Source organism: Microcaecilia unicolor, chromosome 8 (assembly GCF_901765095.1).
Source record: "Microcaecilia unicolor chromosome 8, aMicUni1.1, whole genome shotgun sequence".
In the NCBI taxonomy this organism is placed as follows: domain Eukaryota; kingdom Metazoa; phylum Chordata; class Amphibia; order Gymnophiona; family Siphonopidae; genus Microcaecilia; species Microcaecilia unicolor.
Genome location: NC_044038.1, coordinates 223,470,511 through 223,495,492, shown reverse-complemented (window position 1 = coordinate 223,495,492; position 24,982 = coordinate 223,470,511). Strand labels below are relative to the sequence as shown.

The following is a 24,982-nucleotide window of genomic DNA, read 5'->3' as shown; positions in this document are numbered from 1 at the left end:
AGAAATGGCTCTAATGCCAAGATGAACAAGGATAGAGGACAGTCTTGCCAAATTCCTTTTCTGCAATTCAATAGTGTTGAATAGAAAGTTACTGATCAACATACCGACTGTGGGCTTTACAATGATCACATCACACAGATCAGATCTGTACCAAACCCTAAGCCAGGGGGGTTCCCAAACCTCTTCTGGGTGAACCTCAGCCAGTCACTTTTTCAGGATATCCACAATGAATATGCACAAGGTAGATCTGCACACCAAGGAGGCAGTGTATACAAATTCATGCATATTCATTGTGGATATCCTGAAAACCTAACCAGCAACGATTGCCCCAGCACAAGTTTGGGAATCACTGCCCTAAGCATTCAAGGACTTTAAATAGAAAATCCCATTCAATATGGTTAAAGGTCTTTTTGGCATCTGAAGACAAGGTGATCTCAGGGTCTCGGTGGTGCTGCACTATAGAGAGAACGTATAGTAACATAGTAAATGACAGCAGATAAAGACTTGTACGGTCCATCCAGTCTGCCCAACAAGATAAACTCATTTTACATGGTAAGTGATACTTTATACCCGAGTTTGATTTGTCCTTGCCATCCTCAGGGCACAGACCGAAGAAGTCTGCCCAGCAATCTTCTTGTACTAAAAGTTCTGAAGCTAACGTCGAAGCCATTAAAATTTACATTCAAGCCCATTCATATCTATTCAGTCATGATCAGGACGTACCCAGCACCGGTTTTGCTTCCCAATTACCGACATCGCCACCCAATCTCCGCTAAGATTCCATGGATCCATTCCTTCTATACAGGATTCCTTTGTGTTTATCCCATGCATGTTTGAATTCCATTGCCATTTTCACCTCCACCACCTCACATTAAAAGGAGCCTAGCATTATCTGGGGACACTGAATTTGTTTCTATAGCTGTACCATCTTGAATCCTGAACAAGCGGTCATCAGTTTTCTTGTTCTTCACTCAGATGTTTAAAAAAATACTAACGCTTAGGAGAAATTCTGCAGCAACCAAACACTAATGGCCACTACAAAGCAAAAAATGTACACAAATCACAGAAAACTGAGGGGCTTATGTTCTTGGTATTCAAATATCCAAGCACCCTAGAACCAACAGAATGATGCTAATGAAATGCAGAACAGCAGACGATGATAGGCTGTGATCAAAGTATACAGGTAATATTTTTCTAAGGTAAAATAATTTAAAAAACTAACACAGACGTACGTCCCTGTCTAACACCCAGGGGCAATGGAGAACTATTTTAATTTACATGAAAAGGGCTGAGCAAGATCTAGTGACAAAGAATAAACACAAAGATTAAATTTATATTTTATGAGGACATTATCTGCATTAACATAAGTGAATTCCACATCAACAGGATATATACCCACCCCCAATCTAGTATACTAAAAGGAAACAGTTATCCTTAATATTCTGTTAACCTAGCTTACCAGCAACCTATTCTATGTTTTTTATGTTACTGGAAAAAAAATAATTAAACTTCAAAGGCTAAAACGCTACACTAATTTTTTTTTTTCGGAATACCATTTATCTAGATGCAAAGAACAATTGCTCCCCCTTCTGGTTTGACTCAAAAATGTAGTTTAAAAAACCTACTTACTGAATACAAATAAATCCATATGATGTTTCCAAATTTCTGTACTGACTTAAATATCAGTTGTAGTGGATTAACACTGTAGAAAAGCAAACATCTGTGAACATATTTAATCTGGCAAAATCTGGTCGGGGGAGATCAAGATGGTGGCAGTCTTCACAACTGGCCTGTTTTGCCACATCGCCATCCAAACAATTTTATTTTGCTACGGGTCAGAGGAAAGGTAAAATCTACTCAGCCCTGCAGAGTTCTTTCCAAGGTGTGTGTTGGGTCCCAATGATTTATTTGGTGTTTTGTTTTTTTGGTTTGAAAATTCAAAGCTGAATCATGAGGGTGGGAGCTACATCGCTGAATCTCTGCTAAGGGGGGGGGGGGGGGGGGGGGGGGGGGGGAAGTCTCTCAGCCTTATGTACCTGCTGGGGCAATAAAGCAATTTTTCACTTGACCTTGCAGCCAGGGCTGTAGAGTCGGCGTTGGAAGAAATTTAGGGTGGAGTCAGAGTCGGTAAAAAATAAAAAATCTTACCTTATAATATATGGTAAATGTATTTACATAATTATTTGTTGTTGTTGTTATTATTATTATTTATTGTACTTGTATCCCACATTTTCCCACCTATTTGCAGGCTCAATGTGGCTTACAAAGCTCTGTTATGGCATTGCCATAACAAGGAAAAGAATACAGTTGGTGTTACAAAGAGATAAAAAGAAAACAAGAGGATCTGCTCAGGCAGTTGTAGAGTGGGACATTCTGATTAAAGGAGTTTAGGTGTTGTGCTTTCGTTAATTATGGGTTTTCATGGTAGGCCTTGTTAAAGAGATAGGTTTTCAGAGCTTTGCGGAAGCTATTTAGTTCGTTGATCGTTTTCAAGTGAGTTGGTAGTGTATTCCACATCTGCGTACTCATGTAGGAAAAGCTTGTCGTGTGTGTTAGTTTGTTATTTTAAACCTTTACAGCTGGGGAAGTGTAGGTTGAGAAAGGTGCGGGAAGATCGTTTAGCATTTCGGGGGGGGGGGGGGGGGGGTAGGTCTATGCGGTCTAGCATGTAGGTCGGGGCATCTCCATAGATGATGTTACATTTGTAGCCCACATTTTCCCACCTATTTACAGGCTCAATGTGGCTTACATGGTACCAGAGAGGTGTTGATAGACTCTGGAGTAAAACAAATACAAATAGTGGTTAAGTTGAGGTAGGAAGGGTAGGGACCACATGAAGGAACATGTGGTGGGACCATAAAGAGGATAGCAAGAACAGATGAGATTGTTTGGTGATCATTACGGACTGTGGTGTTATAGTGTCGCAGATCTAAAGTACTGGTAAATATAAGTTATATTTACCTTTACTTTAGATCCAGGATACTTAAAGCCTAATCTCAGCATGAGTTGGAGGTGAAGGTTTGGTGTACTGACTCCAAAGCCCTGTTTGCAGCAATAGGAGTGGTGCTGTCAGTGAAGTGACTGGTGGCAATTACGACACTGCTAGGTATAGTAAAGGAACTTCAGCCCTAGAAACCCACTTTTTCTGGGTGTCTGTTCTTTTCTTTACTATATACAATCTATTGCTTTCTGTCATTCATTAGAGATTATGCCTTGGATAGTTTATTTAAATTGTAACAACCATTAAAAATCTATACTGGAATTAGAACAGACTGAATAACAGAACAGCTAAAATTTAGTAAGAGGTCCTCAATCTCCAAATACACGATCCAGAAAGTTCCCGCTCGACCAAAAATAGTATAATTCACAAAACTGAACTCTGCAATAGAAGAATATGAACCTAGCCTGAAGGCCACTTGCAAAAACAGTCAACCCCAAGATAAAGGCTTGCCCAGTCAACTCTACTTCTCCAGTTCCTCACTCATTCCTGAGGCAACTACTATTTGGAGGTTTCTGAAAGTTTCTCTGGCTTATTGACTCTCCTAGACCCCCTGGACTGAGTAAGTTTACATGTTCCAGTGCTCGCCCTTGTTAGAATCCTAGATAACCATCACACGCATACACAGAGCAGAGACTAGCGCAAACTGTGCTGCGTAGACGACCTTTTAGGTCAAAGGTTCAGGGTCATGATAAGGTCCAGACCTTTCAAGATACCAATGATCATTGAAAAGAAAAATGGTTGTTTTGGAAATGCTGGTGTTCAAATCTTTTGTGAATAAAAAGCAATTTCTTACTTTTCATAGTACCCTCCTCTTCTTCCTCTTCACTATTTATCACCATCGTGCCCAGCTGCGATTCCAGTGTTCCACCGTGCTCTATCAAGGTATTGGCCCCATCACTCATTGTATTTGTAACTCGGATTGTTCCTGTGTCTTCAGCGCTTGCGCGCACCATGGTACCAGAATCGAGCTCATCTTCTTCCTGGATAGTCAAGAGACAGCATGCTGCTTTAAAGGTCAAACACAGGAAGCTATAATTTCCCCAACACAGACTTAATTTAGCAAAATGCTAACCTTTCACAGCTATGTATGCAAAGCATCTTGCTTTACCATCTTGATTACATTTCAAATGCAAGGAAACCTTAATTATGATGAGAACTAATTGGATTACATTAAGCTAGTGTTTCTCATCCAGTATGCCATGGCACACTGGTGTGCAATCAAATTTGAGCAGGTGTGCCACCGAAAAAGTCACCATTGCATGATGCTCGGGTCTAGCTCAGCACATAGCTCTCAGCTCCTTAAAGCAACAAGAGATACTAGCAGTGGCTTTTTACTGAGCAGGTGTGCAGTCACACAACTCTGTCCTTCCTAGGAACAACATGACCCTCTTCCCCCTCCTGAGCAGTTTCCTTTAAATCCTAATTTCTGGTGCGGCTTTTGGTGCTTCTCTAACTTTTCTTATGGCCACAAGTCCTCTCCCTTGTCCCACTGCCTGCTCTGCAGAAGTTAGTGTTCTGTGCATTTTTGAAAACATAGATGTGCCACGGGCTTGAAAAGGTTGGGAAACATGGCACCACTGGTATTTTATGTCAGAGAATGTAACTAAGTTTAGTAACAAAGCTGAGGTTAAAAAAGGGTTGAACATGTTTCTGGTGAAAAAAATGGCCTATTAATTACTAAAAGTCAACCACCGAGGTGGAGAAACAGGATCCACTACGAATGTACCGGGTCAAACAAAGGAGTGGCATGATCAACAAGACTCTTCCAATGATACCAGGAAGACGGAGAATAGCATATACACTTTATCCCATAAATGACGTAAAGATGACAACACAGCACCATGTTTCGGCAAAGTGCATATATAGGAGCGTTGGCATTTTTCCAAATTGCAATCTTCGCTTTACGTTTACTCTGCAGTACACCACCACTTTGGCGCCTTTTTGAGCGATAAGTCTTTTTAAAGACTGCATCTTTTGTTGCTATTTTGTGAAAAGTTCTTTGCTACTTTTGGACTCTACCATACACAGACTCCTGAGGCAGGCACTTTGTTGAAACACGATGCCGTGTAACCATTTTTTTATCATCATTTATGGAACAGAGTGTATATGCTATTCTCTGCCTCCCTTGTTATCATTGGAAGAGTCTTGTTGATCATGCTACTCTTTTGTTTGACCCTACTGATCTGGATACCGAGAGTTTTCAGTTCTCTATCTCCACCTGCTGGTTGATGGATATAACTGTCCCACAGGTTCTGGAATAGTGGGAAGGACTAATGGAAAGAAAATGATCAGGTAAGCCTTAATTTCTCTTTCTGCATAACAAGAATGGCAGGTAAGGAAAAGGATGAGCTGTTAATGAAAACTGAAAGATTGCTAAATGCAGTACAGTACAGCTGCTATTTTCTGATACCTAATTTATCTGTGCTGGCATATCCGTGGAACCTCAAGACCATTTATTTAATCAATGACTAAGTTGATTACATATGGACTAACCAGTCTTTTATCCTCTTTTTAAATGTTAAATGCAAACCTTCACTACAGTAGTGTTCTACAGTGAAAGGTCCAAAAACCTAAAAGGCTGAAGAATGGTTAGATTGTGAGCCCAACTGGGACACAGAAATATCCAGTGTACTTGAATGTAACTCACCTTGAGCTACTACTGAAAAAGGTGTGAGCAAAATGGAAATAAAATAAATACTAAATTACTAACCAGGTAAACTTAGGGATTGCAACAGGGACGTATGTCTCTATTTACATCTATTAGGAACTTCTGAGAGACAAAGTGGCCAGTATCAGACAATGGTGGGTTCAATGGACCACTGGCACAATTCAGAATGACGTTTATTTTCTTAGCAAAATAATTTATAGAATCCAAAAGCAATATTTCATATAGCAAGTATCAACTGTCATTAACGTATTCTTTCATTATTTTTTATTTGGATTTAGCTCACACTTTTTTTTTCAATAGAAGTTGAAGGTGAGTTATGTTAAGGTACAATAGGTATTTCTCTGCTGCCGGAGGGTTAACAACTTAAGTCTGTATTTGAGTCAACGAACGGTTAACTGACTTGCCCAAGCAAGGCCGGTCTTAGGGCGAGGCGACCGCATAGGGCCTCGCGCTCAAGGGGGTGGCGCGCCTCCGCCCCCCCCCGCGTTCCAGTCCCCCTCCCTCTGAATTTTAAAAGTTACCTTGTCGGGTTACAGGCAACGGCAGGAGTGAAAAGCATGCGAGCTGCTCGCTGGCGCTTCAGGAGCCTTCCTTTCCCTCTCTCAGCTCTGGCCCCGCCCTCGTGGCCTTTTCACTCCTGCCGCTGCCTGTAACCCGACGAGGTAACTTTTAAAATTCAGAGGGAGGGGAGGGAGGCCTTGGAGGAAGGGAGGCCTCGGAAGGTGGGGGGGGGGGGGGGGGGGCCTTGGAGCTCAGAGGGGATGGTCAGCCCTGGAGTTAGGGTGGGGGCGGAGCCCCATCAAATTGGTCTGCACATGGCCCCGCACTTGATAAAACCGGCCCTGTGCCCAAGACACAAGGAGCAAAAGTGGGATTTGAATTGGGCTTTCCTAGTTATTAGTCCACTGCTTTAATCATAGGCTACTCCACACCAAATAACATACATGTAGATAACCAACTATATCTGACAGCATAGAGTACAACAGTGAACAGCAGTGGAAATATTTCCCATTACCGATAAAAAAACATTTTTAGATAAAACATAAAAATTCCTTAAACCAAGCCTCTGAGTTAACATTTGATTACATAGCAGCACTGCAAAGCATGCCCTCATTTCTTGCCTATAACACTCAGCCAGCTTGTCCAAGAAATGCAGCAGATCACAAACATTCACAACCTGGTTTCCTTCAGAGCAAGGCTGATCTTAGGGAAGGGCCAGATTTATTCGTATTTTAGCTCCTAAGCCATAACATTAGGAAGCCCTTCTTGATTAAGGAGCAAGTAAATTTCAAGTTTAACAGGTGATAAATATAAACAACCACAAACAGTTGGTAAGAAAAACCATAATTATGATTATTTTATATTGGTATCTTTATTTACAAATGCATTTATTTTATTTTACTTTTTTAGTTAAGCATGAGGCCCTAATCTATAGCTTGTCTAGTTTATAAATAAATCTGGCCCCAGTTTATTGGGGGGGGGGGGGGGGGGGGGAGAGAGAAATGAAAGATTTAGGTTGAAGTAACTGCAACAGTGCCCCATAATATGTCATGTGGCTCTGTTTCCAGCTACTCTGGGGCTGCTACAGATTAAAAGGAAGTTGTCCCCTTCCCAGAAAATCCCTGATCATAGTCCACATTTTGTTTTATTAAGGTGGTGTAAGTGGCCACACCTAAATGTCGGTGCATAAATGCCAAGATAGAACTTGCGTGCAGAATCCCGGCACTAACTTTTGGTGACCTGTACAGAATTGCATTCTTAGGGTCCTGGGGAAGAGAAATTCTAGGTAACCAGAGGAACGATTTAACTTTATTTTCCATCATGCAATCTCTGATCTGAAAAATAAGTTTTCCCTGGGGTTACCATCATTTGGAGGAACCCATCTAGTGACTATGTGGACCAAGGACTTTGATGCAGAATGGAACAAACCTCATTTTGTCAGTGGAAATTAGGCCCACATAGAATGTGAATTGGGCTTTCCAGAGGCCTCTCCCTAGGTATAGGTATACAAGGCCTTACCGTTGGCCTGGCATCTGTTTTTCTTATCTGAAACTATTTTCAAGCCCATATTTAAACTGCTTTGTCACTGAATCTCCTTGCCACAGACAGAGACCTTCATCCCTCCCCACCCCCTCAAAATCAATTAATGACTGGGAGCTAGCATTCCTTTTTCTGTGTACATGCATACGCTACCCTGGTTTTGTATACATATGCATGTTCCGATTGGTCATCCTGGTCAAGTCCTGCCCCACCTGTGCTGGGCATAGCAGGAGTATAACTACACGATGCATTGAGATATATATAGATATATATATATATATATATTTTTATTTTTTAAAGAAGAACTTCTTTAGAGCTTCCCCCACCCCTTTTTTTTTGCCTTTTTGCTCAATACTCCCATCTCTGTGCACTGTGTGGCTACAGTTGCAAATCTCTGCAGTCCAGATCCTTCATGTCCCCTCCCCGTGCACGATCCTGAGTACCATCTACCTGTAACCAGAAGCTGTGTAACTTGTTCACTCTGGCATCACCTTAAAGGTATCTATTGTATTTATTTCCTGGGTGAGCATGTGTGAGTCTGTAGTCTATGCACATTTGTCACCTGAAAATACAAAAGAACTCACAAGGTATCAGCAGGAGTCACTGCTGTTTTAAATCAGCCTTCTCATATGCTATGACACCTTTATAGAATTCTACGCCAAACAAATAGAAGATTATGACCTTTTCTGTTGCCTATTAAAAATAGGACATTCTACATTTTTCTATCATGACACTTTCCAGCTTATATCCTATCTTTTCCTCTTTTCAATTTAGCATTATAAACTGCTGTCATATGAACCAACGAGAATCTACAGTGGTATAACAAGTAAATGTAATAAATAAAAACAAACAACAAGTCTGCCTTCTGGGATTCTAAATGACAGTACTATGTGGGGATGATTTTTGGTCACATTTTAGTTACTTTGATTTGTTGAAATATTTATTATGCACAGTTTGCAGATGTGGTCAATTTACGATTGTGCTGTGTCATATACTGCCAATATTGAGTTTATGATTTTTATGATTGCACTATGAATTATGATGTACCACGATCTGAACTCTTTGCAGGAAATGGATCACACAACTAAAAAGGATTCTAACCTAGTGAAAGATTTAGCATTTTGTTTAATTCATCAGCAATGAATGTAGACATGTTTTTGTTTTGTTTTTTTTAAATAGGAGTGTTGTATTTGCAAGTGTAACACAGACTCGAAGTTCACAGCAATAAATTAAAAGGCAAACAGTGAACAATTCAAAACAGTGCCCTCACCTGAGCTTTACGTCCGTTTCTATTCAACAATATGAAGCTCCGATAAAGAGGAGGCTAAATCCAAAATATGGCATTAAAAGGCGTGAAATCTGCAGTATTATTTCTTGATTTAAAAAAAAGTTTGTTCATTTGCTTTTTCATGCGGCTGTATGCGGTATCTTCCATCTTAAGTAGAGAGGTGTGGTAGCCGTGTTAGTCCACTCTTAAAGGTTATCAATTGAAATCAAACAAAATAAAACATGGAAAAGAAAATAAGATGATACCTTTTTTATTGGACATAACTTAATAAATTTCATTTGCTTATTTCCGATCTGAGGAAGAAGGGCAACCTTCGAAAGCTAATCAAGAAATGTATTAAGTTATGTCCAATAAAAAAGGTATCATCTTATTTTCTTTTCCATGTTTTATTTTGTTTGATTTCTATTGATAACCTTTAAGAGTGGACTAACACGGCTACCACATCTCTCTACTTGATTTAAAAAAATACTTGAGAATTCAAAATACACCCAGAGTTTTAAACCATGTTTCCTCTCCAGTTTCACAGTATATTTTCCACCTCCAATTAAGTCTGTGAATAGCTTTTCACAGTTTTATCTGTCTGCAGAAGGATGCAGTCTATGAATGTACTGAAAAACACTTGTTTCATAGAGTTTGATAATTCCTATTCCCTCAAATGATGTTTGTATTATCCCGATTCTTTTAATTCCATGATCTACCCTGGACAAATACAGACTGGTCGAACAAAGCAAATTTTTCATAATTTCACATTTCCATTAAATTGGGTCCAACAACATTTTCTTGATTGATCTCAACTTCGTAATTCCCAAATATTTGAATTCCCACGTTCTGATGCATGGGAATTGACAGTTTGCCTTTTTCTTTTTTAGCTTGCTTCAAAAATGTCTGGTCTTAAGATCTATTTTTCTAGTGCGCAGTTCTGTTCTTCACTATAAAGCCCGAGAGCCAGCAGTAGTTTTCATCAACAATGAGTGTGGCTCTGACTCTTTTCCACTAACCTCTCTGTTCATCTCACTTTCTCTGCAGGATTGCTGCCAGTTCTACTTTCAGAACTATTCAGTTTTCTCAACCTGTTTCTCTGTTCTCAGTGAGTCTGAGTCACACAGTGCCTGAACTACCAAACTATTCATGTGTGTCTAAAGACAGTGACTGAGTTCAGGGAAGCACATGGTTCACACTTATTGATAACAGTGTGCTGCTAGAAAAAAACTGAACAGCTATTCCAGAGGCGGTGCCGGCAGCAAGCCTCCAGAGAAAGTACAAAGGGGATTAGCCTTTGACAGGAGTGGGGGAGGAGACGACATAAGTGGGGTGACAGTATGATGGAGGCTGACTAGTTGGAAGCTGGTGAGGGTTGACAGTGAATGCATATTGGAGAGAGGCTGAGAGAGAATGAATATGAGAAAGTACAATTCATTTTTGTCATTCAAGAGTGCATCTATGCCTGCTATATCAGAGAGAGTGGCCTTTTTCTGGCGACAGTCCCAGCTTATGCACCAATACTGGAAGTTGACTGAATCTCGCTACACTAGGAAAGGATGGCCCTAAGACTACTGCACCAGAAGCACACATCTGCGCTATCTGCTGGAGGCAGAGAAATACTGAAGAATTGAATGCAGCACCAAATGCACGGTCCATCCAGTCTGCCCAACAAGATAACTCATATTTGCTGCTTTTTGTGTATACCCTACTTTGATTTGTACCTGTGCTCTTCAGGGCACAGACCGTATAAGTCTGCCCAGCACTATCCCCGCCTCCCAACCACCTGCCCCTCCTCCCAACCACCGGCTCTGGCACAGACCGTATAAGTCTGCCCAGCACTATCCTCACCTCCCAACCATCAGCCCTGCCTCCCAACCACCGGCTCTGGTACAGACCGTACAAGTCTGTCCAGCACTATCCCCGCCTCCCATGCAGCACCAGCTTCCTATAAAGGGAAGCGACGTCAGTACTGAGCTTTTATTTCCTTCTGTCTGCATCTGCTTGAAGAGGGGACATAATCCACTGAACCTACAAGGACGATAAAGGAAAAAGGAAAAATCTAGGCAAAACTTGCTCAGGCTTGTAACACCAAGAATATAGGTGGTATTTTGTACTACTTACTATATATCAAAGTGCTGCAGAACTAATATTTTCCACATAATGTTTTCATCTTTCAAGCAATTCCCTTCTGATCCTTCCAATGGTAAAAGGGCTATTTGAAAACAGACGATCCTCCAGCACACACTCACCCCTCAACCCATCTTATTTGCAGATAAAGCAAAGTTACTCAACTCACCCATAGAAGAGTGTGTGGATGCTATATCAAAAGAGTTGCATGTGCCCCTAGCAAAATAGTTTCTGTACTCCAGCTGCTTACTGGCCAACTGGTGAAGCTTTGTGGCCTGCTCCTGTAGGAAAGTATCCACAAAACTTAGTGTACTGAGGACCAAAGACTGCAAGTAAAGGATCAAGTAGAGCTGGTAGGACTGGATGCTAGCAACGAGCATCGAGACTTGAAAAGCTTTCCTCCCAAACGAGTCTAGTGTCCCGGTTTCACTACCTGGGGGCACCGAGAAGTCCTGGAGCTCCTAGCTCATTTGAGAGCATAATTGACCAGAAAATTGTGTGGCAGTTCAGCCCACTTGAATCCAGGAGCCTTTTGAATATGGTACTGCGTGTCCACCTTAAGTGCAACCTGCACTGAGAGGAGTGATTCCCAGTTCTTCATCAGTGCATCTTTAAGGATGGGTTGCAATAGTACAGTGACCCCTTCCTTAGGAGGAGACTCAGTACAGGACAGTCAAAATTTCCATCCTGGGCTTCTCATCTGTCTCTAAATTAAATGGAATGGCAGAAGCCATCTCCATGATAAAGACAATGAAAGAGACCCTCTGGTGGAGATTTAAGTCCTTCTTGAAGTGGGGAGGCATCAGAAAGTATGAGACTCCTCCTCAGAGAAGTAATGTTGGTCCCTCTTTTGAATCTCATGAGCTGTCCCATTCAGACTCTTCACTTTACTCAGTTTATATTGAATCTTCCTCGACTCAGTGCATCCACATCCATGCCCTGAAGAGTGCCGAGGTACAGCCCTACTCTCTGAATCTGGGAAGCTTCCCCCCAACATTGAGAGCGGTACTGTGCATGTCGCGGTCTATGTCGACACCCTTCCAGGTGCTGGTGTCTAAGATCTCTGCACCAGCACAGGAGGAGCCTCAGGAAGATTCTGGGGCTGATCCTCAGTTGGCGCAAGCGCCCTTGATGCTTGGGTGGTTTGCAATCGCAGCATCTGCATCAGCTCCTCCCTGAGCATGGCTCAGAACGTTCATTGAAGGAAGGCATCAGCAAAGGTAGGGGAGCCGTAAGAGAAGCAGCCTCAGAAGATGTCAATATTGGACTGGTAGACGGGACCTGAATGCTGGGAGACTTGCGTACCAGCACCACTTCCAAGGAGGGGGAGCGCTCCTCCTGGTGCTGGTGTTTCTCAGGTACCAGTGATGTCAATGCCCCGGTGTTCCAGGAAACGTGCGTCGAGGACCAATTTTATACTTCTTGGGTTTCCCTTGATACACAGCATCGTAGGCCTTTGGTGCCAATGAGGACAACGTCAAACCCATAACTGTCCTCAGTGTTGGGTCTGATGCTGTCCTGTCCTGGGGCCTACTCTCAGTGCTCAATGTCGAGAGAGGTGGAGACCTCCTCGATGTCAGTGCACTTCCAGTGGATGCTGAAGGCAGCCATCGAGGCTGATTTTTCTGGTATCGAGGTCAATGTATCGGCCTGTGAGGAGCCAAAAAGCTTCTGTTGAGCCTCTGCTTCTTCAACTGCATTTGCAAACAGACAGAACAAGAGCTAGGCTCATCATCAGGTCCAAGGCACCTGATGCACCAGTTGTGCAGGTCTGTCATGGAAACCACTGGGGATCTTCTTGGACATCAAAAAAGAATCGCAGCCAAATTAAACTCCTCAATTGTGAACCGGAAAAAGGGGAAATGTTCAAATTGAGGTCGGGGCTCAGGCCTAAACAGGCCTAGCAATACACGAAAAATAAAGAAAAAACTTTAAGAGCCAAAAAAAAAAACTAAAAGAAATTAAAGGGAAACTGAAGAAAAAGGAGAAATAGAGGAAAAACTATCCGAATGGACTGGAAAAAACCCGCACTGGAAGGCATTATCAGAAAGCATGAAACGCACTATGAGGAGGACACGATGACGTGTCCTCCGTGCTCTGCAGAAAAACAAAAAAAAGGACCCACACTCATGCATCGGGCAGGAAGGCACCAGTGAATGTGCGGTGGGACGCTACTAAGCATCCACACTGGGATCCACTGGATGACGTCACCCAGCTGTGAGAATATGACAGCCTGCTTGTCCTCTGAGAAGTACGCACACTGCTTCACACTGAGTTAAGGCATTGTGAAAAGGTGGAAAGTTTTAACGTGCAGTTTTGCATTTTCAAAAGAATGCATAGCTTTAGTTGGAAAAAAAAGTAACCACAGGAGTAGGAGATGCAAATTTCTGTGGGTATTTTTCCCTTGAGCAATTTTCATACTGAAAATAGACAAGTACTTTTATTTTGCAACCTGATGCAAAGTCAACGGCTAAAAAGAACCCAGTGACTTTCTAACAGTGCAAGTATGATGAAGGGGAAAAGGAAGGAGGGGGGAGCGGACCCTGGAACTGGGTGGGAGGTAGGGAGTGAAAACCCTCAAACACTTAGAGGACAACCCTGCTAGCGCCCGTTTCATTGCTTTCTGAAACAGGCCTTTTTTTTACTAGTTTTGTGATAAAATCTGGTTAAAATCAAAAACAGCAGCGAGCTATTTCCCTGAGAAACTAAGGGCCTGACATTCAGCACTACTTAACCAGATGGCAGAGAATGCTAGCCGGTTAGTACCACAGGGCGGAGTTTGGGCAGAGCTGGGATTTACCTGGTTAACGACAATATTCAGTCTGTTACTAGGTAAGTGCCCAGATAAAGTTAGGACAGCAAAAGAGGGATTAACCCTCTGGCAGCCAGATTATACCCAGATGTTCAGTGCCGATACATGAACAGGGGCTGGCACTAAATATCCAGGTTTAATTTTGCTGGTGGTAGCCTGCATTTTTAAAAAAATGCCAACTGCTGCTGCCTGAATATCGACCTCTAAGGCGTTCACATTTGCATTCTGATTATACTGTGGTAACATTAAAGCAGTGTTCCCCTTTGCCAGTCATGAACTTGATTTGCACACATGGACTCTATTATATGCAAATCTTTAAAGCATATTCATTGTGGATATCCTGAAAACCTGACTGTCAAGGGGTACTCCAGGACCGGACTTGGGAAATACTGCGTTAAAGCACTGCTCTTTGAATACTGCATACGGGCTTACTCTTACCAGCAGATGTAAAGAAACTTGCCAAAGAAACTTGGCAAAGAAATAAATGTTTGTAAAACAAAATACTGATTTGAGCAAACCCTGAAGGCAAACTCTACTTGCCTTTTATTTTAAAGGAAAATGGGATCCTTTTGTTACTGGAAACATTTTGTCTCCAGAGCTGAGCGTCTAATACAAATCTTGCAAGCAAAATGAAACTGTTTTGCTGTGAAGCTCACCGAGTTTTCCTCATCGTCCTGATCTAACTCGCGCTGCTGTGCCTCTTTCCGCTTCAGCTTTACATCCATTGCTTCGTTAATCAAATCTCGTAAAATTGATACACCTTTGGCACTTTTCACAAACGAATGCTGGACAAAAACAAAAGACAATTCTAAAATTTCTAGTTTTTCCTCCCCCCCCCCCCCCCCCCCCCAAAAAAAAAAAAAAAAACAACAACGTAGAATAACTGATCATTTACAATAATTTAATTTTGGTATTTTCCCTTCTAGTAGATAAAAGGCTCATACGAGAACAAAAAGACCAACATTAGTTAAGAAAATTAACTTATTGGAATTTCAAGATAGAACTACATTGAAAACCACATTAAAAGAAAACATTTGAGATGTGCCTTAATTGTTTTTCTTAATTATTAGCTAAAGAAATATTCATTGCTATGTGGGAGGCTCTGAGTTTAGTACCTCTATAATTGGTTTTGCTTAAAAAATTTCTATTCCGCTCCATCCAACAATTCTAGGTGGGTAACCAACATAGACAAAATTAAAACAATAAGCAAATCAGAATCTTAGAAGACCCCCAAAAGCTTATGAAAACGGTAAGGTTTTCTGAAATGAGTAACAGAGCTGATTTGTCTAATCTCCAATACAGCACCACCTACATAAAGAAAAATATCAAAGAGCATTAAAGGGCTGATATTCTGACCGTGTGATTAAGCCTGGCTAACTCCTGTGGTCAGCGCCAAATCTGGTTATTCAATGCCAGACCATTTCCAGTCACCGGCATTGAATATCCAGTTTATTTTTGGCTGGTTTGAACATAACCAGCTAAGCCGATATTCAGACTTAGCTGGTTATGTTCAAACTGGCCAAAAATATCCCGTGTATTCATGCGGCCAAATACAGCTGCTAATTTGTACAGCGCTAGTAGTAGTAAAGAGGGCTGAAAATCAGTGGATAACCGGTTATATTGCCCGATATAACCAGCTATAAGCTAGCCGGCAATATTCAGCGGGAAATAGACAGTAGAGAACGATACGGGGACGGGGACCAGCAGTAACCGTGGGGATGGAGTCAGGGACAAACTTTGTCTCCGTGTCGTTCTCTACTTTGATGCCTGTTAATGAACTGGACCATTATTTATGTCTGAGTGTTGCAGACAACAACATTTTGATTTTTTGGAAAAACAAACAAACAAATATGCTGGCCACAACTGGCAAATTTTGCAAGGGGGTTCCTGTATGTTTCTGCTACCAGCACATCTTCTGAGAAGACATCTACTGCAAGAAGGACAGTGGAAGACAGGAGAGCTAGACTGAATCCTGACATTGTTGATGACTTATTCATCCACAGATTAAAAAATCATAACTACTTCAAAGGGCATATTTCTCTCCTGCTACGGCATACAGAACAGGCTGTTTTTTATGCATCTGGACATTTTAACAGGGTGGATTAGGATTCCTTGGGTAGCAGAAGTCAGCTGTTGTTGGGGTTGGAAGGGTAGAGGGTGGTGGTCATGGTGGGGTTATTATAGTTGCTCGTGGATATCGTTTTTTTTTTTATTTGTGATTTATAAACAACAGTTGCACAGCATATTGTTCCTTTTTGTACTTTAATAACATTTATATGATTTGTTCAAGCTTCTGCAGATAAGAGAGCCCGTGGTGATGGAGACAAACTGCGGGGACAGAGACAGCGCCCGCAGGGACGGGACGGGGACAAACTTTGTACCCATGTCATTCTCTAATAGCTGGCTATCCCTGCCGAATATAGCAGGTTATAAGGCATTTAGCCAGGTCCCGATCCTGGCCAGTTAAATGCTTTTGAATATCAGGGGGGGGGGGGGGAGGGGGGTGCAAGTGTTCAACCTGATATGTCTCTAACAGATGGCATATTAAGCAGTGACTTATCAGCAGAACGCAAAAGCGTGTTATCTAAATAATTCATGGATTTAGCCATGGTAGTAGGGGCTTCATTATTCAGGGCCTTAAGGATCAAAGTCCATAACTTTTGCATGCCATTGAATAGGCAACCAATGCAATTCTTTAAGTACATATGGTCTAAACAAGATAAACACTTCACACCTTGGCTCCTTTAAATTCTTTCAAAATTCTATTTTATTTGTTATTCCCTTCCCTTCATTAACAGTGTATGGTTAGAGTATGGGGCAGGACTGAATGGCGATGTGAAAGGGTTGGATGAGTGAGTTCCTAGGAGCGAAAGAGAGAATTTGTAATTTAACTGTTTGTTGTGTTAATGAAGGGAAGGGAATAACAAATGAAACAGAATTTTGAAAGAATTTAAAGCAGCACGGTGTGAAGTGTTTGTATAAGTGCTCCGAGTATAGATGGGGTTTCCCCTTTAAATAAAAAGATCTAAACAAGATAAGCCAAGTAAAAGGCAAGCAGCAGCATTTGTTGTTATCTGTAATGCATGAAGCATATAATTAGCAAAGCTCAAATACAGAGAATTACAATAATCCAGAAGAGGTGTTAATAAGAGACTGTACAACCATCCTGAAATTATCAACTGATGAATCCTTTCATCTCCATATTAATCTTTAATTTGACAAAGGTCTTTTGCATTGTACTTTTTTAACTTGGGATCTCACTGACAGAGAGGCATCAAAGATCCCAAGGTACTCTTATGTAGAGATTTTAGGATCAGTTTTACTAGTATACTGTGCAGACAAGAGCAATTAACTCCATTTTGTTGACTTCTATTCACGTATGTACCTGTTTTAAAAATGGCAAACATTCTATATATTAAACATAGATCTGGTAGTTTTTTAATTTTATAGATTTTGAAATGATAAATTTGCTACTAACAATAAATATGGATTTATTGGTATACTTTAAAAATATATACATCAGAACTGTCGTTATATGTTTTACTCTGTATATATACTTTTTTAAATGTACCAATAAATCCATTGTCCACTAGGTTTAGGAATCACTGCCCTAATCCATCCTTTAGCTCGGGAACTGGTGCAGCTTTTTTGTACCTGAAGCAGCTGAGTGGCCGTTGCCCTTTGCTCCGGGTTCTTCACGAGACACTGCTTAACAAAATCTGTGAAACTGTCTGACCAGAGCTCAGGTTTGCGGAATGTTGGAGGAGGATTTGTAGGAATCATAAATATTGCCTGAAAATGAACACACAGTACAGATAAGACAAGCAGTCCACTTTGATGTCATTAAAAAAAAAAAACCACACACATACAGTACACACACATATTGCTACTGTTCAAAAGGACTGTAACTTTAATCTCATCAGTAGAAACAGGATCAGCAGAACCAGAGAACAGGCCACTCTTACCTTTGAAGCTCCATGGAACTAGAAATGTTAGATCTAGATCTCATATGCCCTTGAATGTACCCCAGAGGACGGATGTCTGGGAACAGACCTACAGGACCTCAAGTCTTTTTTTCTTTTTGTGTATCTTTTTCCAGCAACGATGGGAAAGCGAAAAGGCAGGGTCCAGTCTACCTTCCAGTCTTATAAGCATGCCCTATCGTACAGCTGACTCTGGATGGCTTTGTGCAGTGAAGAGCAGCAGGATTAGCTCTGAATTCTGGCAGGGATGCCTCCGATTCAGCTGTTGTGGAAGTTTCATTTAGCTTGGAGCAGCATAGCACTCTACCCTGATATGGAACATAAACAACAGAAAGTCCTAACCTGACACCAGATAGGGTGACTGCACTGTTGGAGAGTCAGAGGCAGGCAATGCCCCTGCTATACTCTCCTGAACAGCCTCAGCAAAAATTAGTCAGATTGCAAAATGGTCAGCCTGGGTGAGATGAAGCATCTTGGGTAATCAAGCTTCAGTAGATCCTCTGCCTCGAGACCAGATGCAAAAATGTTTGGAGAGACCTCTTTGGTGAGGCTACATTGTCCTTTAGTAATAAACCTGGAATTGTTGTGGACTTCCATGGCCTCTACGAAGAAGTCGTTGTCAGGACTGATTGACCAGCTCCTGGACTGACAACTGAATTGGGGAGAAAACGTCCAATGCATGAGTAGCGTCTGGGAGATTCTGCACTGAGAGTAAATACACTATCAAAACATGTAGATGACATGGAGGATCTTCTTAGTTATTAATGATCAGAAGATGATTGGTAGGAGGTAGACAAAGATTTGGACATTCAATTTAGGAGATGTGGAAGAGCATTTTTGAAACGATGTCCTGCTCTTAATGTCCTTAAAAAAACAAAAAACAAACCCTGCCCATCTCACAGCCATTTCCGAACAGGAAATACATTGGTGTTGCCTGTTTAAAAATACGTGTGAACGTTAAAAATAAAAAGACGTTTTACAAACTGAAATGTCCAAATTATGAACATCAAACATCGAGGGACAATGATGCCTATCTGGCAGTATTTTTACATAAATAGCCACACAGCTTTCCTTGCAGAGCAGAGGGGCAGCCTAGTGGTCATTGCAGTGGACTATAAACCAGGGCACCCAGGTTAATATTCCTCTACAACTCTTATTTTAAATGACGAGCCCTCCAAGAATAGGGAAATACCTAGTGTACTTGACTGTATGCCACCTCAGTAGTCATCAGGCTTGCAGGAGTCAAATATTTAGATACAGTATATCTATATCTGTTTCTGAAGGGCTCATGATTTAAAGGAAAAAATTGAGCTGAAGAAAGAATTGAACCTGAGTCCTCTGGTTTACAGTCCACTGCACTGACCACTAGGCTATTCCTCAGACCTGCTTTCTTCGTTCAGAATGCCCATAATACATGATGCTACCATAAAACCTTGTATTCCTTTCGGTTTCACCATCACTGAGGGATTCATGAGGGGTCATGCTTTAATCCCTCCAGTGGCCGGATTCTCAGAGAAACCCCTTTTGTACTCTGGACGTGACTGAAACAGGTCTAAATAAAAACGTTCTTTTTAGACTTGGATGTTTCTTCCAGTTCGATAATTGCTGTTGGACATCCTTTTTGGGCCCTGCTTAGTCCCACCCACAACACATCCACTTGCTATTTGGGCAAACTGCAGTGTAGGACGTGCAATTTCTGCCGTTCCAAAATAATAATTTGAACATTTTTGGCAGGTGGATTTTTTTTATTTTTGCCATTTTGAGATGTCCATGTGCTTTGAAAATGAACCCCTTAATCTCCACTCTCACAATTTTCCCATCCTTCAACCAATAAAGCCCAAGATTATGAAGAGGCATTTTATAGAGAACACGACACTTCTTGAGAGAGATTTTTATTTAGCATCTGTGAAAACAACTGGGAAAGCAGCCGCCATTTTGAAATGAAAGGCTCAGCTGTAATTTGTAATACAAAGACAGAGCACTGTACCACTATGGAAGCTTCACCGAAGTGAAACGGTAGCCCCGTTGGGCTAACAAGACAAGTGCTTTTGTTATGTTGTTTTGAATTACTCATACCCTTTAAATGAATTATAAAATGAATTTAAAAGGTATTTAAGTTTGCACCAACTTATAAAAAAGAGAAGTTGTTTTTTTTTTTTAAACCAATGATTGATAACGTGCTGGCAATAAATCAGCAGCAACCGAAGGTCCCGGAGGTCTTTTCTCCTCAAAAAAGAAAAAGAAATGAGCACATTCATTTGGCTGTGAAGCAGTTACATTTACTGAAATTTATTTATTTGTGGCATTTATACCCCGCTCTTTCCCGCTTGATAGCATGTTCAGTGCGGCTTACAAAGTATGGTACAAAGTATCACAGAAATAATACAGGTATGGAAACTAGTAAGCATATTTTCAAAGAACTTAGCCTCCCAAAGTTCCATAGAAACCTCTGGAACTTAGCCTCCCAAAGTTCCATAGAAACCTCTGGAACTTAGCCTCCCAAAGTTCCATAGAAACCTCTGGAACTTAGCCTCCCAAAGTTCCATAGAAACCTCTGGAACTTAGCCTCCCAAAGTTCCATAGAAACCTCTGGAACTTAGCCTCCCAAAGTTCCATAGAAACCTCTGGAACTTAGCCTCCCAAAGTTCCATAGAAACCTCTGGAACTTAGCCTCCCAAAGTTCCATAGAAACCTCTGGAACTTAGCCTCCCAAAGTTCCATAGAAACCTCTGGAACTTAGCCTCCCAAAGTTCCATAGAAACCTCTGGAACTTAGCCTCCCAAAGTTCCATAGAAACCTCTGGAACTTAGCCTCCCAAAGTGCTTTGAAAATAAGCCTGAATGTATCACAGAGATGACATAATTACATAGAGTAGGACAATAATGAGAGATGTGGGGAAGGGATTGGAGTGTGGGTAGTACTAATGGTGTGGAATTATATTTGAGAATTAGGACGGGTCTTTTGGGTAGGCTTGTTTGAAGAGGTAAGTATTCAGCAGTTTTCGGAAGGGTAGGTGTTCTGTGGTTTTTCGGATGTGTCGAGGTAAATCAGTGTCGCAACACCTGTGCAGTTTTTTTTTTTTAGTTAGTTTATGATTGACATGATGTCTGTGCATTTGGTAAAAGATGCTGTATTATTTTCCATTTGACTGTCTGTTATTTTTTCAGTGACGACATTGTTAGTTCTCATTTTCTTTTCCCTGCTCTTGGCTCCATCCATTTTCTAGGAGTTTGCAGGAACTGAATGATGATTTTCTTTTCTTTTTTTATTTTTATAAGTCCTGGATTTTCTGCTTCAAGTGTACCTCAACTATAAATTTAGAATTTATTAAAAACAAAGAAATGTATCCCAGGAAGGTAAAATTATGTATCATACCTGATAATTTTCTTTCCATTAATCATAGCTGATCAATCCATAGACTGGTGGGTTGTGTCCATCTACCAGCAGGTGGAGATAGAGAGCAAACTTTTGCCTCCCTATATGTGGTCATGTGCTGCCGGAAACTCCTCAGTATGTCGATATCAAAGCTCCATCCGCAGGACTCAGCACTTAGAGAATTACACCCACAAAGGGACACTCTGCCCAGCTCACCACCGCCGAAACGGGGGAGGGGAATTAACCCAGCTCATCCCCACACAAGTGGGGGAGGGGAATCCGTCCAGCTCATCCCCGTGGAGCGGGGGAGGGACACCACCCCGCCGATGCGGGGGGATCTGGCTTATCCTGCAACCGCAACCGCAGGAGGAGCTGACTGACCCTAACACCGCCGAAGCGGGAGGGGTACCAAGCTGCCCTACAGCCGCACGAAGCGGGAGGGAGTGCCGGCAGAATTTATGTCTCAATCCAGCCCCGTAAAACGGAGGGGAGAGGAATGCAGCAGCTCACTGTTACACAAACTCGTCTCAACTCTTGTAGGATCCAAGTGAAAAAAGAACTTGAACACGAAGTCCTCCTGAAGTAACTGAAGACTAAACTTGAACCTAAAATTCAACCAGAATATAAACAGTACAGATATCTGGGAGGGGCTATGGATTGATCAGCTATGATTAATGGAAAGAAAATTATCAGGTATGATACATAATTTTACCTTCCATATCATCAAGCTGATCAATCCATAGACTGGTGGGATGTACCGAAGCAGTACTCACCCAGGGCGGGACATTGAAATCCCTGACCGCAACACTGTGGCTCCAAACCGGGCCTCCGCCCGAGCAGCCACAGTCAAGCGGTAATGCTTGGAGAAAGTATGGGCCGATGCCCAAGTTGCCGCCTTGCATATCTCTTCCAAGGAGACGGACCCGGCCTCTGCCATCGAGGCCGCCTGAGCTCTAGTGGAGTGAGCCTTCAGCTGGAGAGGCGGCATCTTCCCCGCGGCCACATAAGCCGCTGAAATGGCTTCCTTGACCCATCTTGCCACTGTAGGCTTAGCAGCCTGCAGACCCTTACGAGGACCTGCAAACAGGACAAACAGATGATCCGATTTCCGGAAATCATTGGTCACTTCCAAGTATCTGATGATGACACGTCTCACATCCAGATATTTGAGAGCAGAGTACTCTTCTGGGTAGTCCTCCCTACGAAAGGAAGGGAGACAGAGCTGCTGATTCACATGGAAGCGAGAAACAATCTTGGGCAGGAAGGAAGGCACTGTGCGAATAGACACTCCTGCCTCAGTGAACTGCAGAAAAGGCTCTCGACATGAGAGTGCCTGGAGCTCGGAAACTCTTCTGGCTGAAGTGATAGCCACCAAAAAGACTGCTTTCAACGTCAGGTCTTTCAGAGATGCCCTCGACAAGGGTTCAAAAGGCGGCTTCTGCAATGCTCTTAGCACCAGGTTGAGATTCCACGCAGGCACCACAGAGTGCAGAGGAGGGCGCAGGTGATTAACTCCTTTGAGAAAGCGCACCACATCTGGCTGAGAAGCCAGGGAAACACCCTTCAGGCGGCCCCTGAAGCAAGTCAGAGCCGCTACCTGGACTTTAAGGGAACTGAGCGACAGGCCTTTCTCCAGACCTTCTTGCAGGAACGCCAACACTGAAGAAATTGGAGCAGTGAAGGGAGAAAGTGAGCCTGCTTCACACCACGCTGCAAAGATACGCCAAACCCTGGCGTAAGCAGTAGAAGTAGAGCGCTTCCTCGCTCTCAGCATAGTGGCGATGACCTTGTTTGAGAAGCCCTTCTTTCTCAGACGCTGCCGCTCAATAGCCAGGCCGTAAGACCAAAGGGGGAGGGATCCTCCATCACCACGGGACCCTGATGTAACAGGCCCTGCTCCACTGGCAGTCGCAGAGGATCGTCGACTGAGAGCCTGATCAAGTCCGCATACCAGGGACGTCTGGGCCAATCCGGACCCACCAGGATTATCCGGCCCGGATGCTTTGCCACCCGGTCTAGCACCCTGCCCAGCATGGGCCAGGGCGGGAACACATAGAGAAGCTCTTGTGTCGGCCACTGTTGGAGAAGAGCATCTACTCCCAGGGATCGAGGGTCCCGTCCTCTGCTGAAAAAGCGCGGCACTTGGCAATTGGCCGATGACGCCATCAGATCTAGGCTCGGCTGGCCCCAGCGCTTCGTGATGTCCAAGAACGCCTGAGCCAATAGTTGCCACTCTCCGGGCTCCAAGGTATGGCGACTGAGAAAGTCCGCCTTGACATTCATAACTCCAGCAATGTGGGCCGCTGACAGCTGTTCCAGGTTCACTTCCGCCCACTGGCATAGATTCATGGCCTCCTTGGCTAGAGGGGCGCTCTTGGTACCTCCCTGGCGGTTGACATAGGCCACAGCCGTGGCATTGTCCGACAGGACCCGTACTGGCTTCAAGGCCAGAACCGGGATGAACTCCAAAAGCGCCAACCGAATGGCTCTGAGTTCCAGGAGGTTGATAGACCACTTTGCCTCTGCAGGAGACCAGAGCCCCTGCGCTGTCCTTCCCAAACAGTGGGCTCCCCAGCCCGACAAAGAGGCGTCCGTCGTGACGACAATCCACTCTGGGGTCACCAGAGGCATTCCCGCAGACAACTTGTCTGTCTGCATCCACCAGCTCAGCGCCTTGCGCACTGCTGGGTCCAAGGGAAGGCGCACAGCATAATCCTCCGACATCGGAGTCCAGCGCTGCAGCAGAGAGTGTTGTAGTGGTCTCATATGAGCCCTGGCCCAGGGCACTACTTCCATCGTGGCCGTCATAGAGCCCAACAGCTGCACATAGTCCCAAGCCCGAAGAGGAGAGGCTACTAGGAACTGGTCCACCTGAGCCTGAAGTTTGACAATCCGATTGTCTGGCAGGAACACTCTGCCCACTTGGGTGTCGAATCGAACTCCCAGATACTCCAGGGACTGAGTCGGGCGCAGCTGGCTCTTCTTCCAGTTGATGATCCATCCCAGGGAGCTCAAAAGAGCAACTACCCGGTCCACAGCTTTGCCGCACTCTGCATAAGAGGGGGCTCGGATCAACCAGTCGTCCAGATAAGGATGGACTTGTACTCCTTCCTTTCACAGGAAGGCCGCTATGACCACCATTACTTTGGAAAAGGTCCGCGGAGCAGTAGCCAACCCGAAAGGGAGGGCTCTGAACTGGAAGTGTCGTCCCAGGACTGCAAAACGCAGAAAGCGTTGGTGAGGAGGCCAGATGGGAATATGCAGGTACGCTTCCTTGATGTCCAAGGAAGCCAAGAACTCTCCTGCCTTCACTGCCGCTATAACAGAGCGGAGAGTCTCCATGCGAAAGTGCCGCACTTTCAAGGCCCGATTGACCCCTTTGAGGTCGAGGATAGGCCGGACAGAACCTCCTTTCTTTGGTACCACAAAGTAAATGGAGTAACGTCCCTTGCCAATCTGATTTTCTGGCACCGGAACGACCGCACCCAGGCGGATCAGGTTGTCCAAGGTCTGCTGCACTGCCACAGCTTTGACCGGAGACTTGCAGGGAGAGAGTACAAACCCGTCTCTTAAGGGTCGGCAGAACTCTAGCTTGTAGCCGTCTCTGATGACTTCCAGCACCCAAGCGTCTGAAGTTATTGTGGTCCACTCGCCCAGAAACGAGGACAGCCGTCCTCCAATCTGCACTGGGGCGTGGACCAAGGCC

The 24,982-nt window shown here is 43.3% G+C and overlaps 1 protein-coding gene across 2 annotated transcripts in view; it reads right to left on the bottom strand.

Annotated features, from left to right (window-relative positions):
• Nucleotides 1-24,982, bottom strand: part of STK4 (serine/threonine kinase 4) — a 144,067-nt gene that overhangs the window by 86,156 nt on the left and 32,929 nt on the right. For both annotated transcript variants that reach the window (XM_030212491.1, XM_030212492.1), the window contains exons 7-9: nt 17,573-17,710; nt 14,575-14,703; nt 3,795-3,981 (exon numbers count right to left, since the gene is read on the bottom strand). In XM_030212491.1, coding sequence (XP_030068351.1) covers nt 3,795-3,981; nt 14,575-14,703; nt 17,573-17,710 — 454 coding nt within the window. The remainder of the gene's footprint in view (nt 1-3,794; nt 3,982-14,574; nt 14,704-17,572; nt 17,711-24,982) is intronic.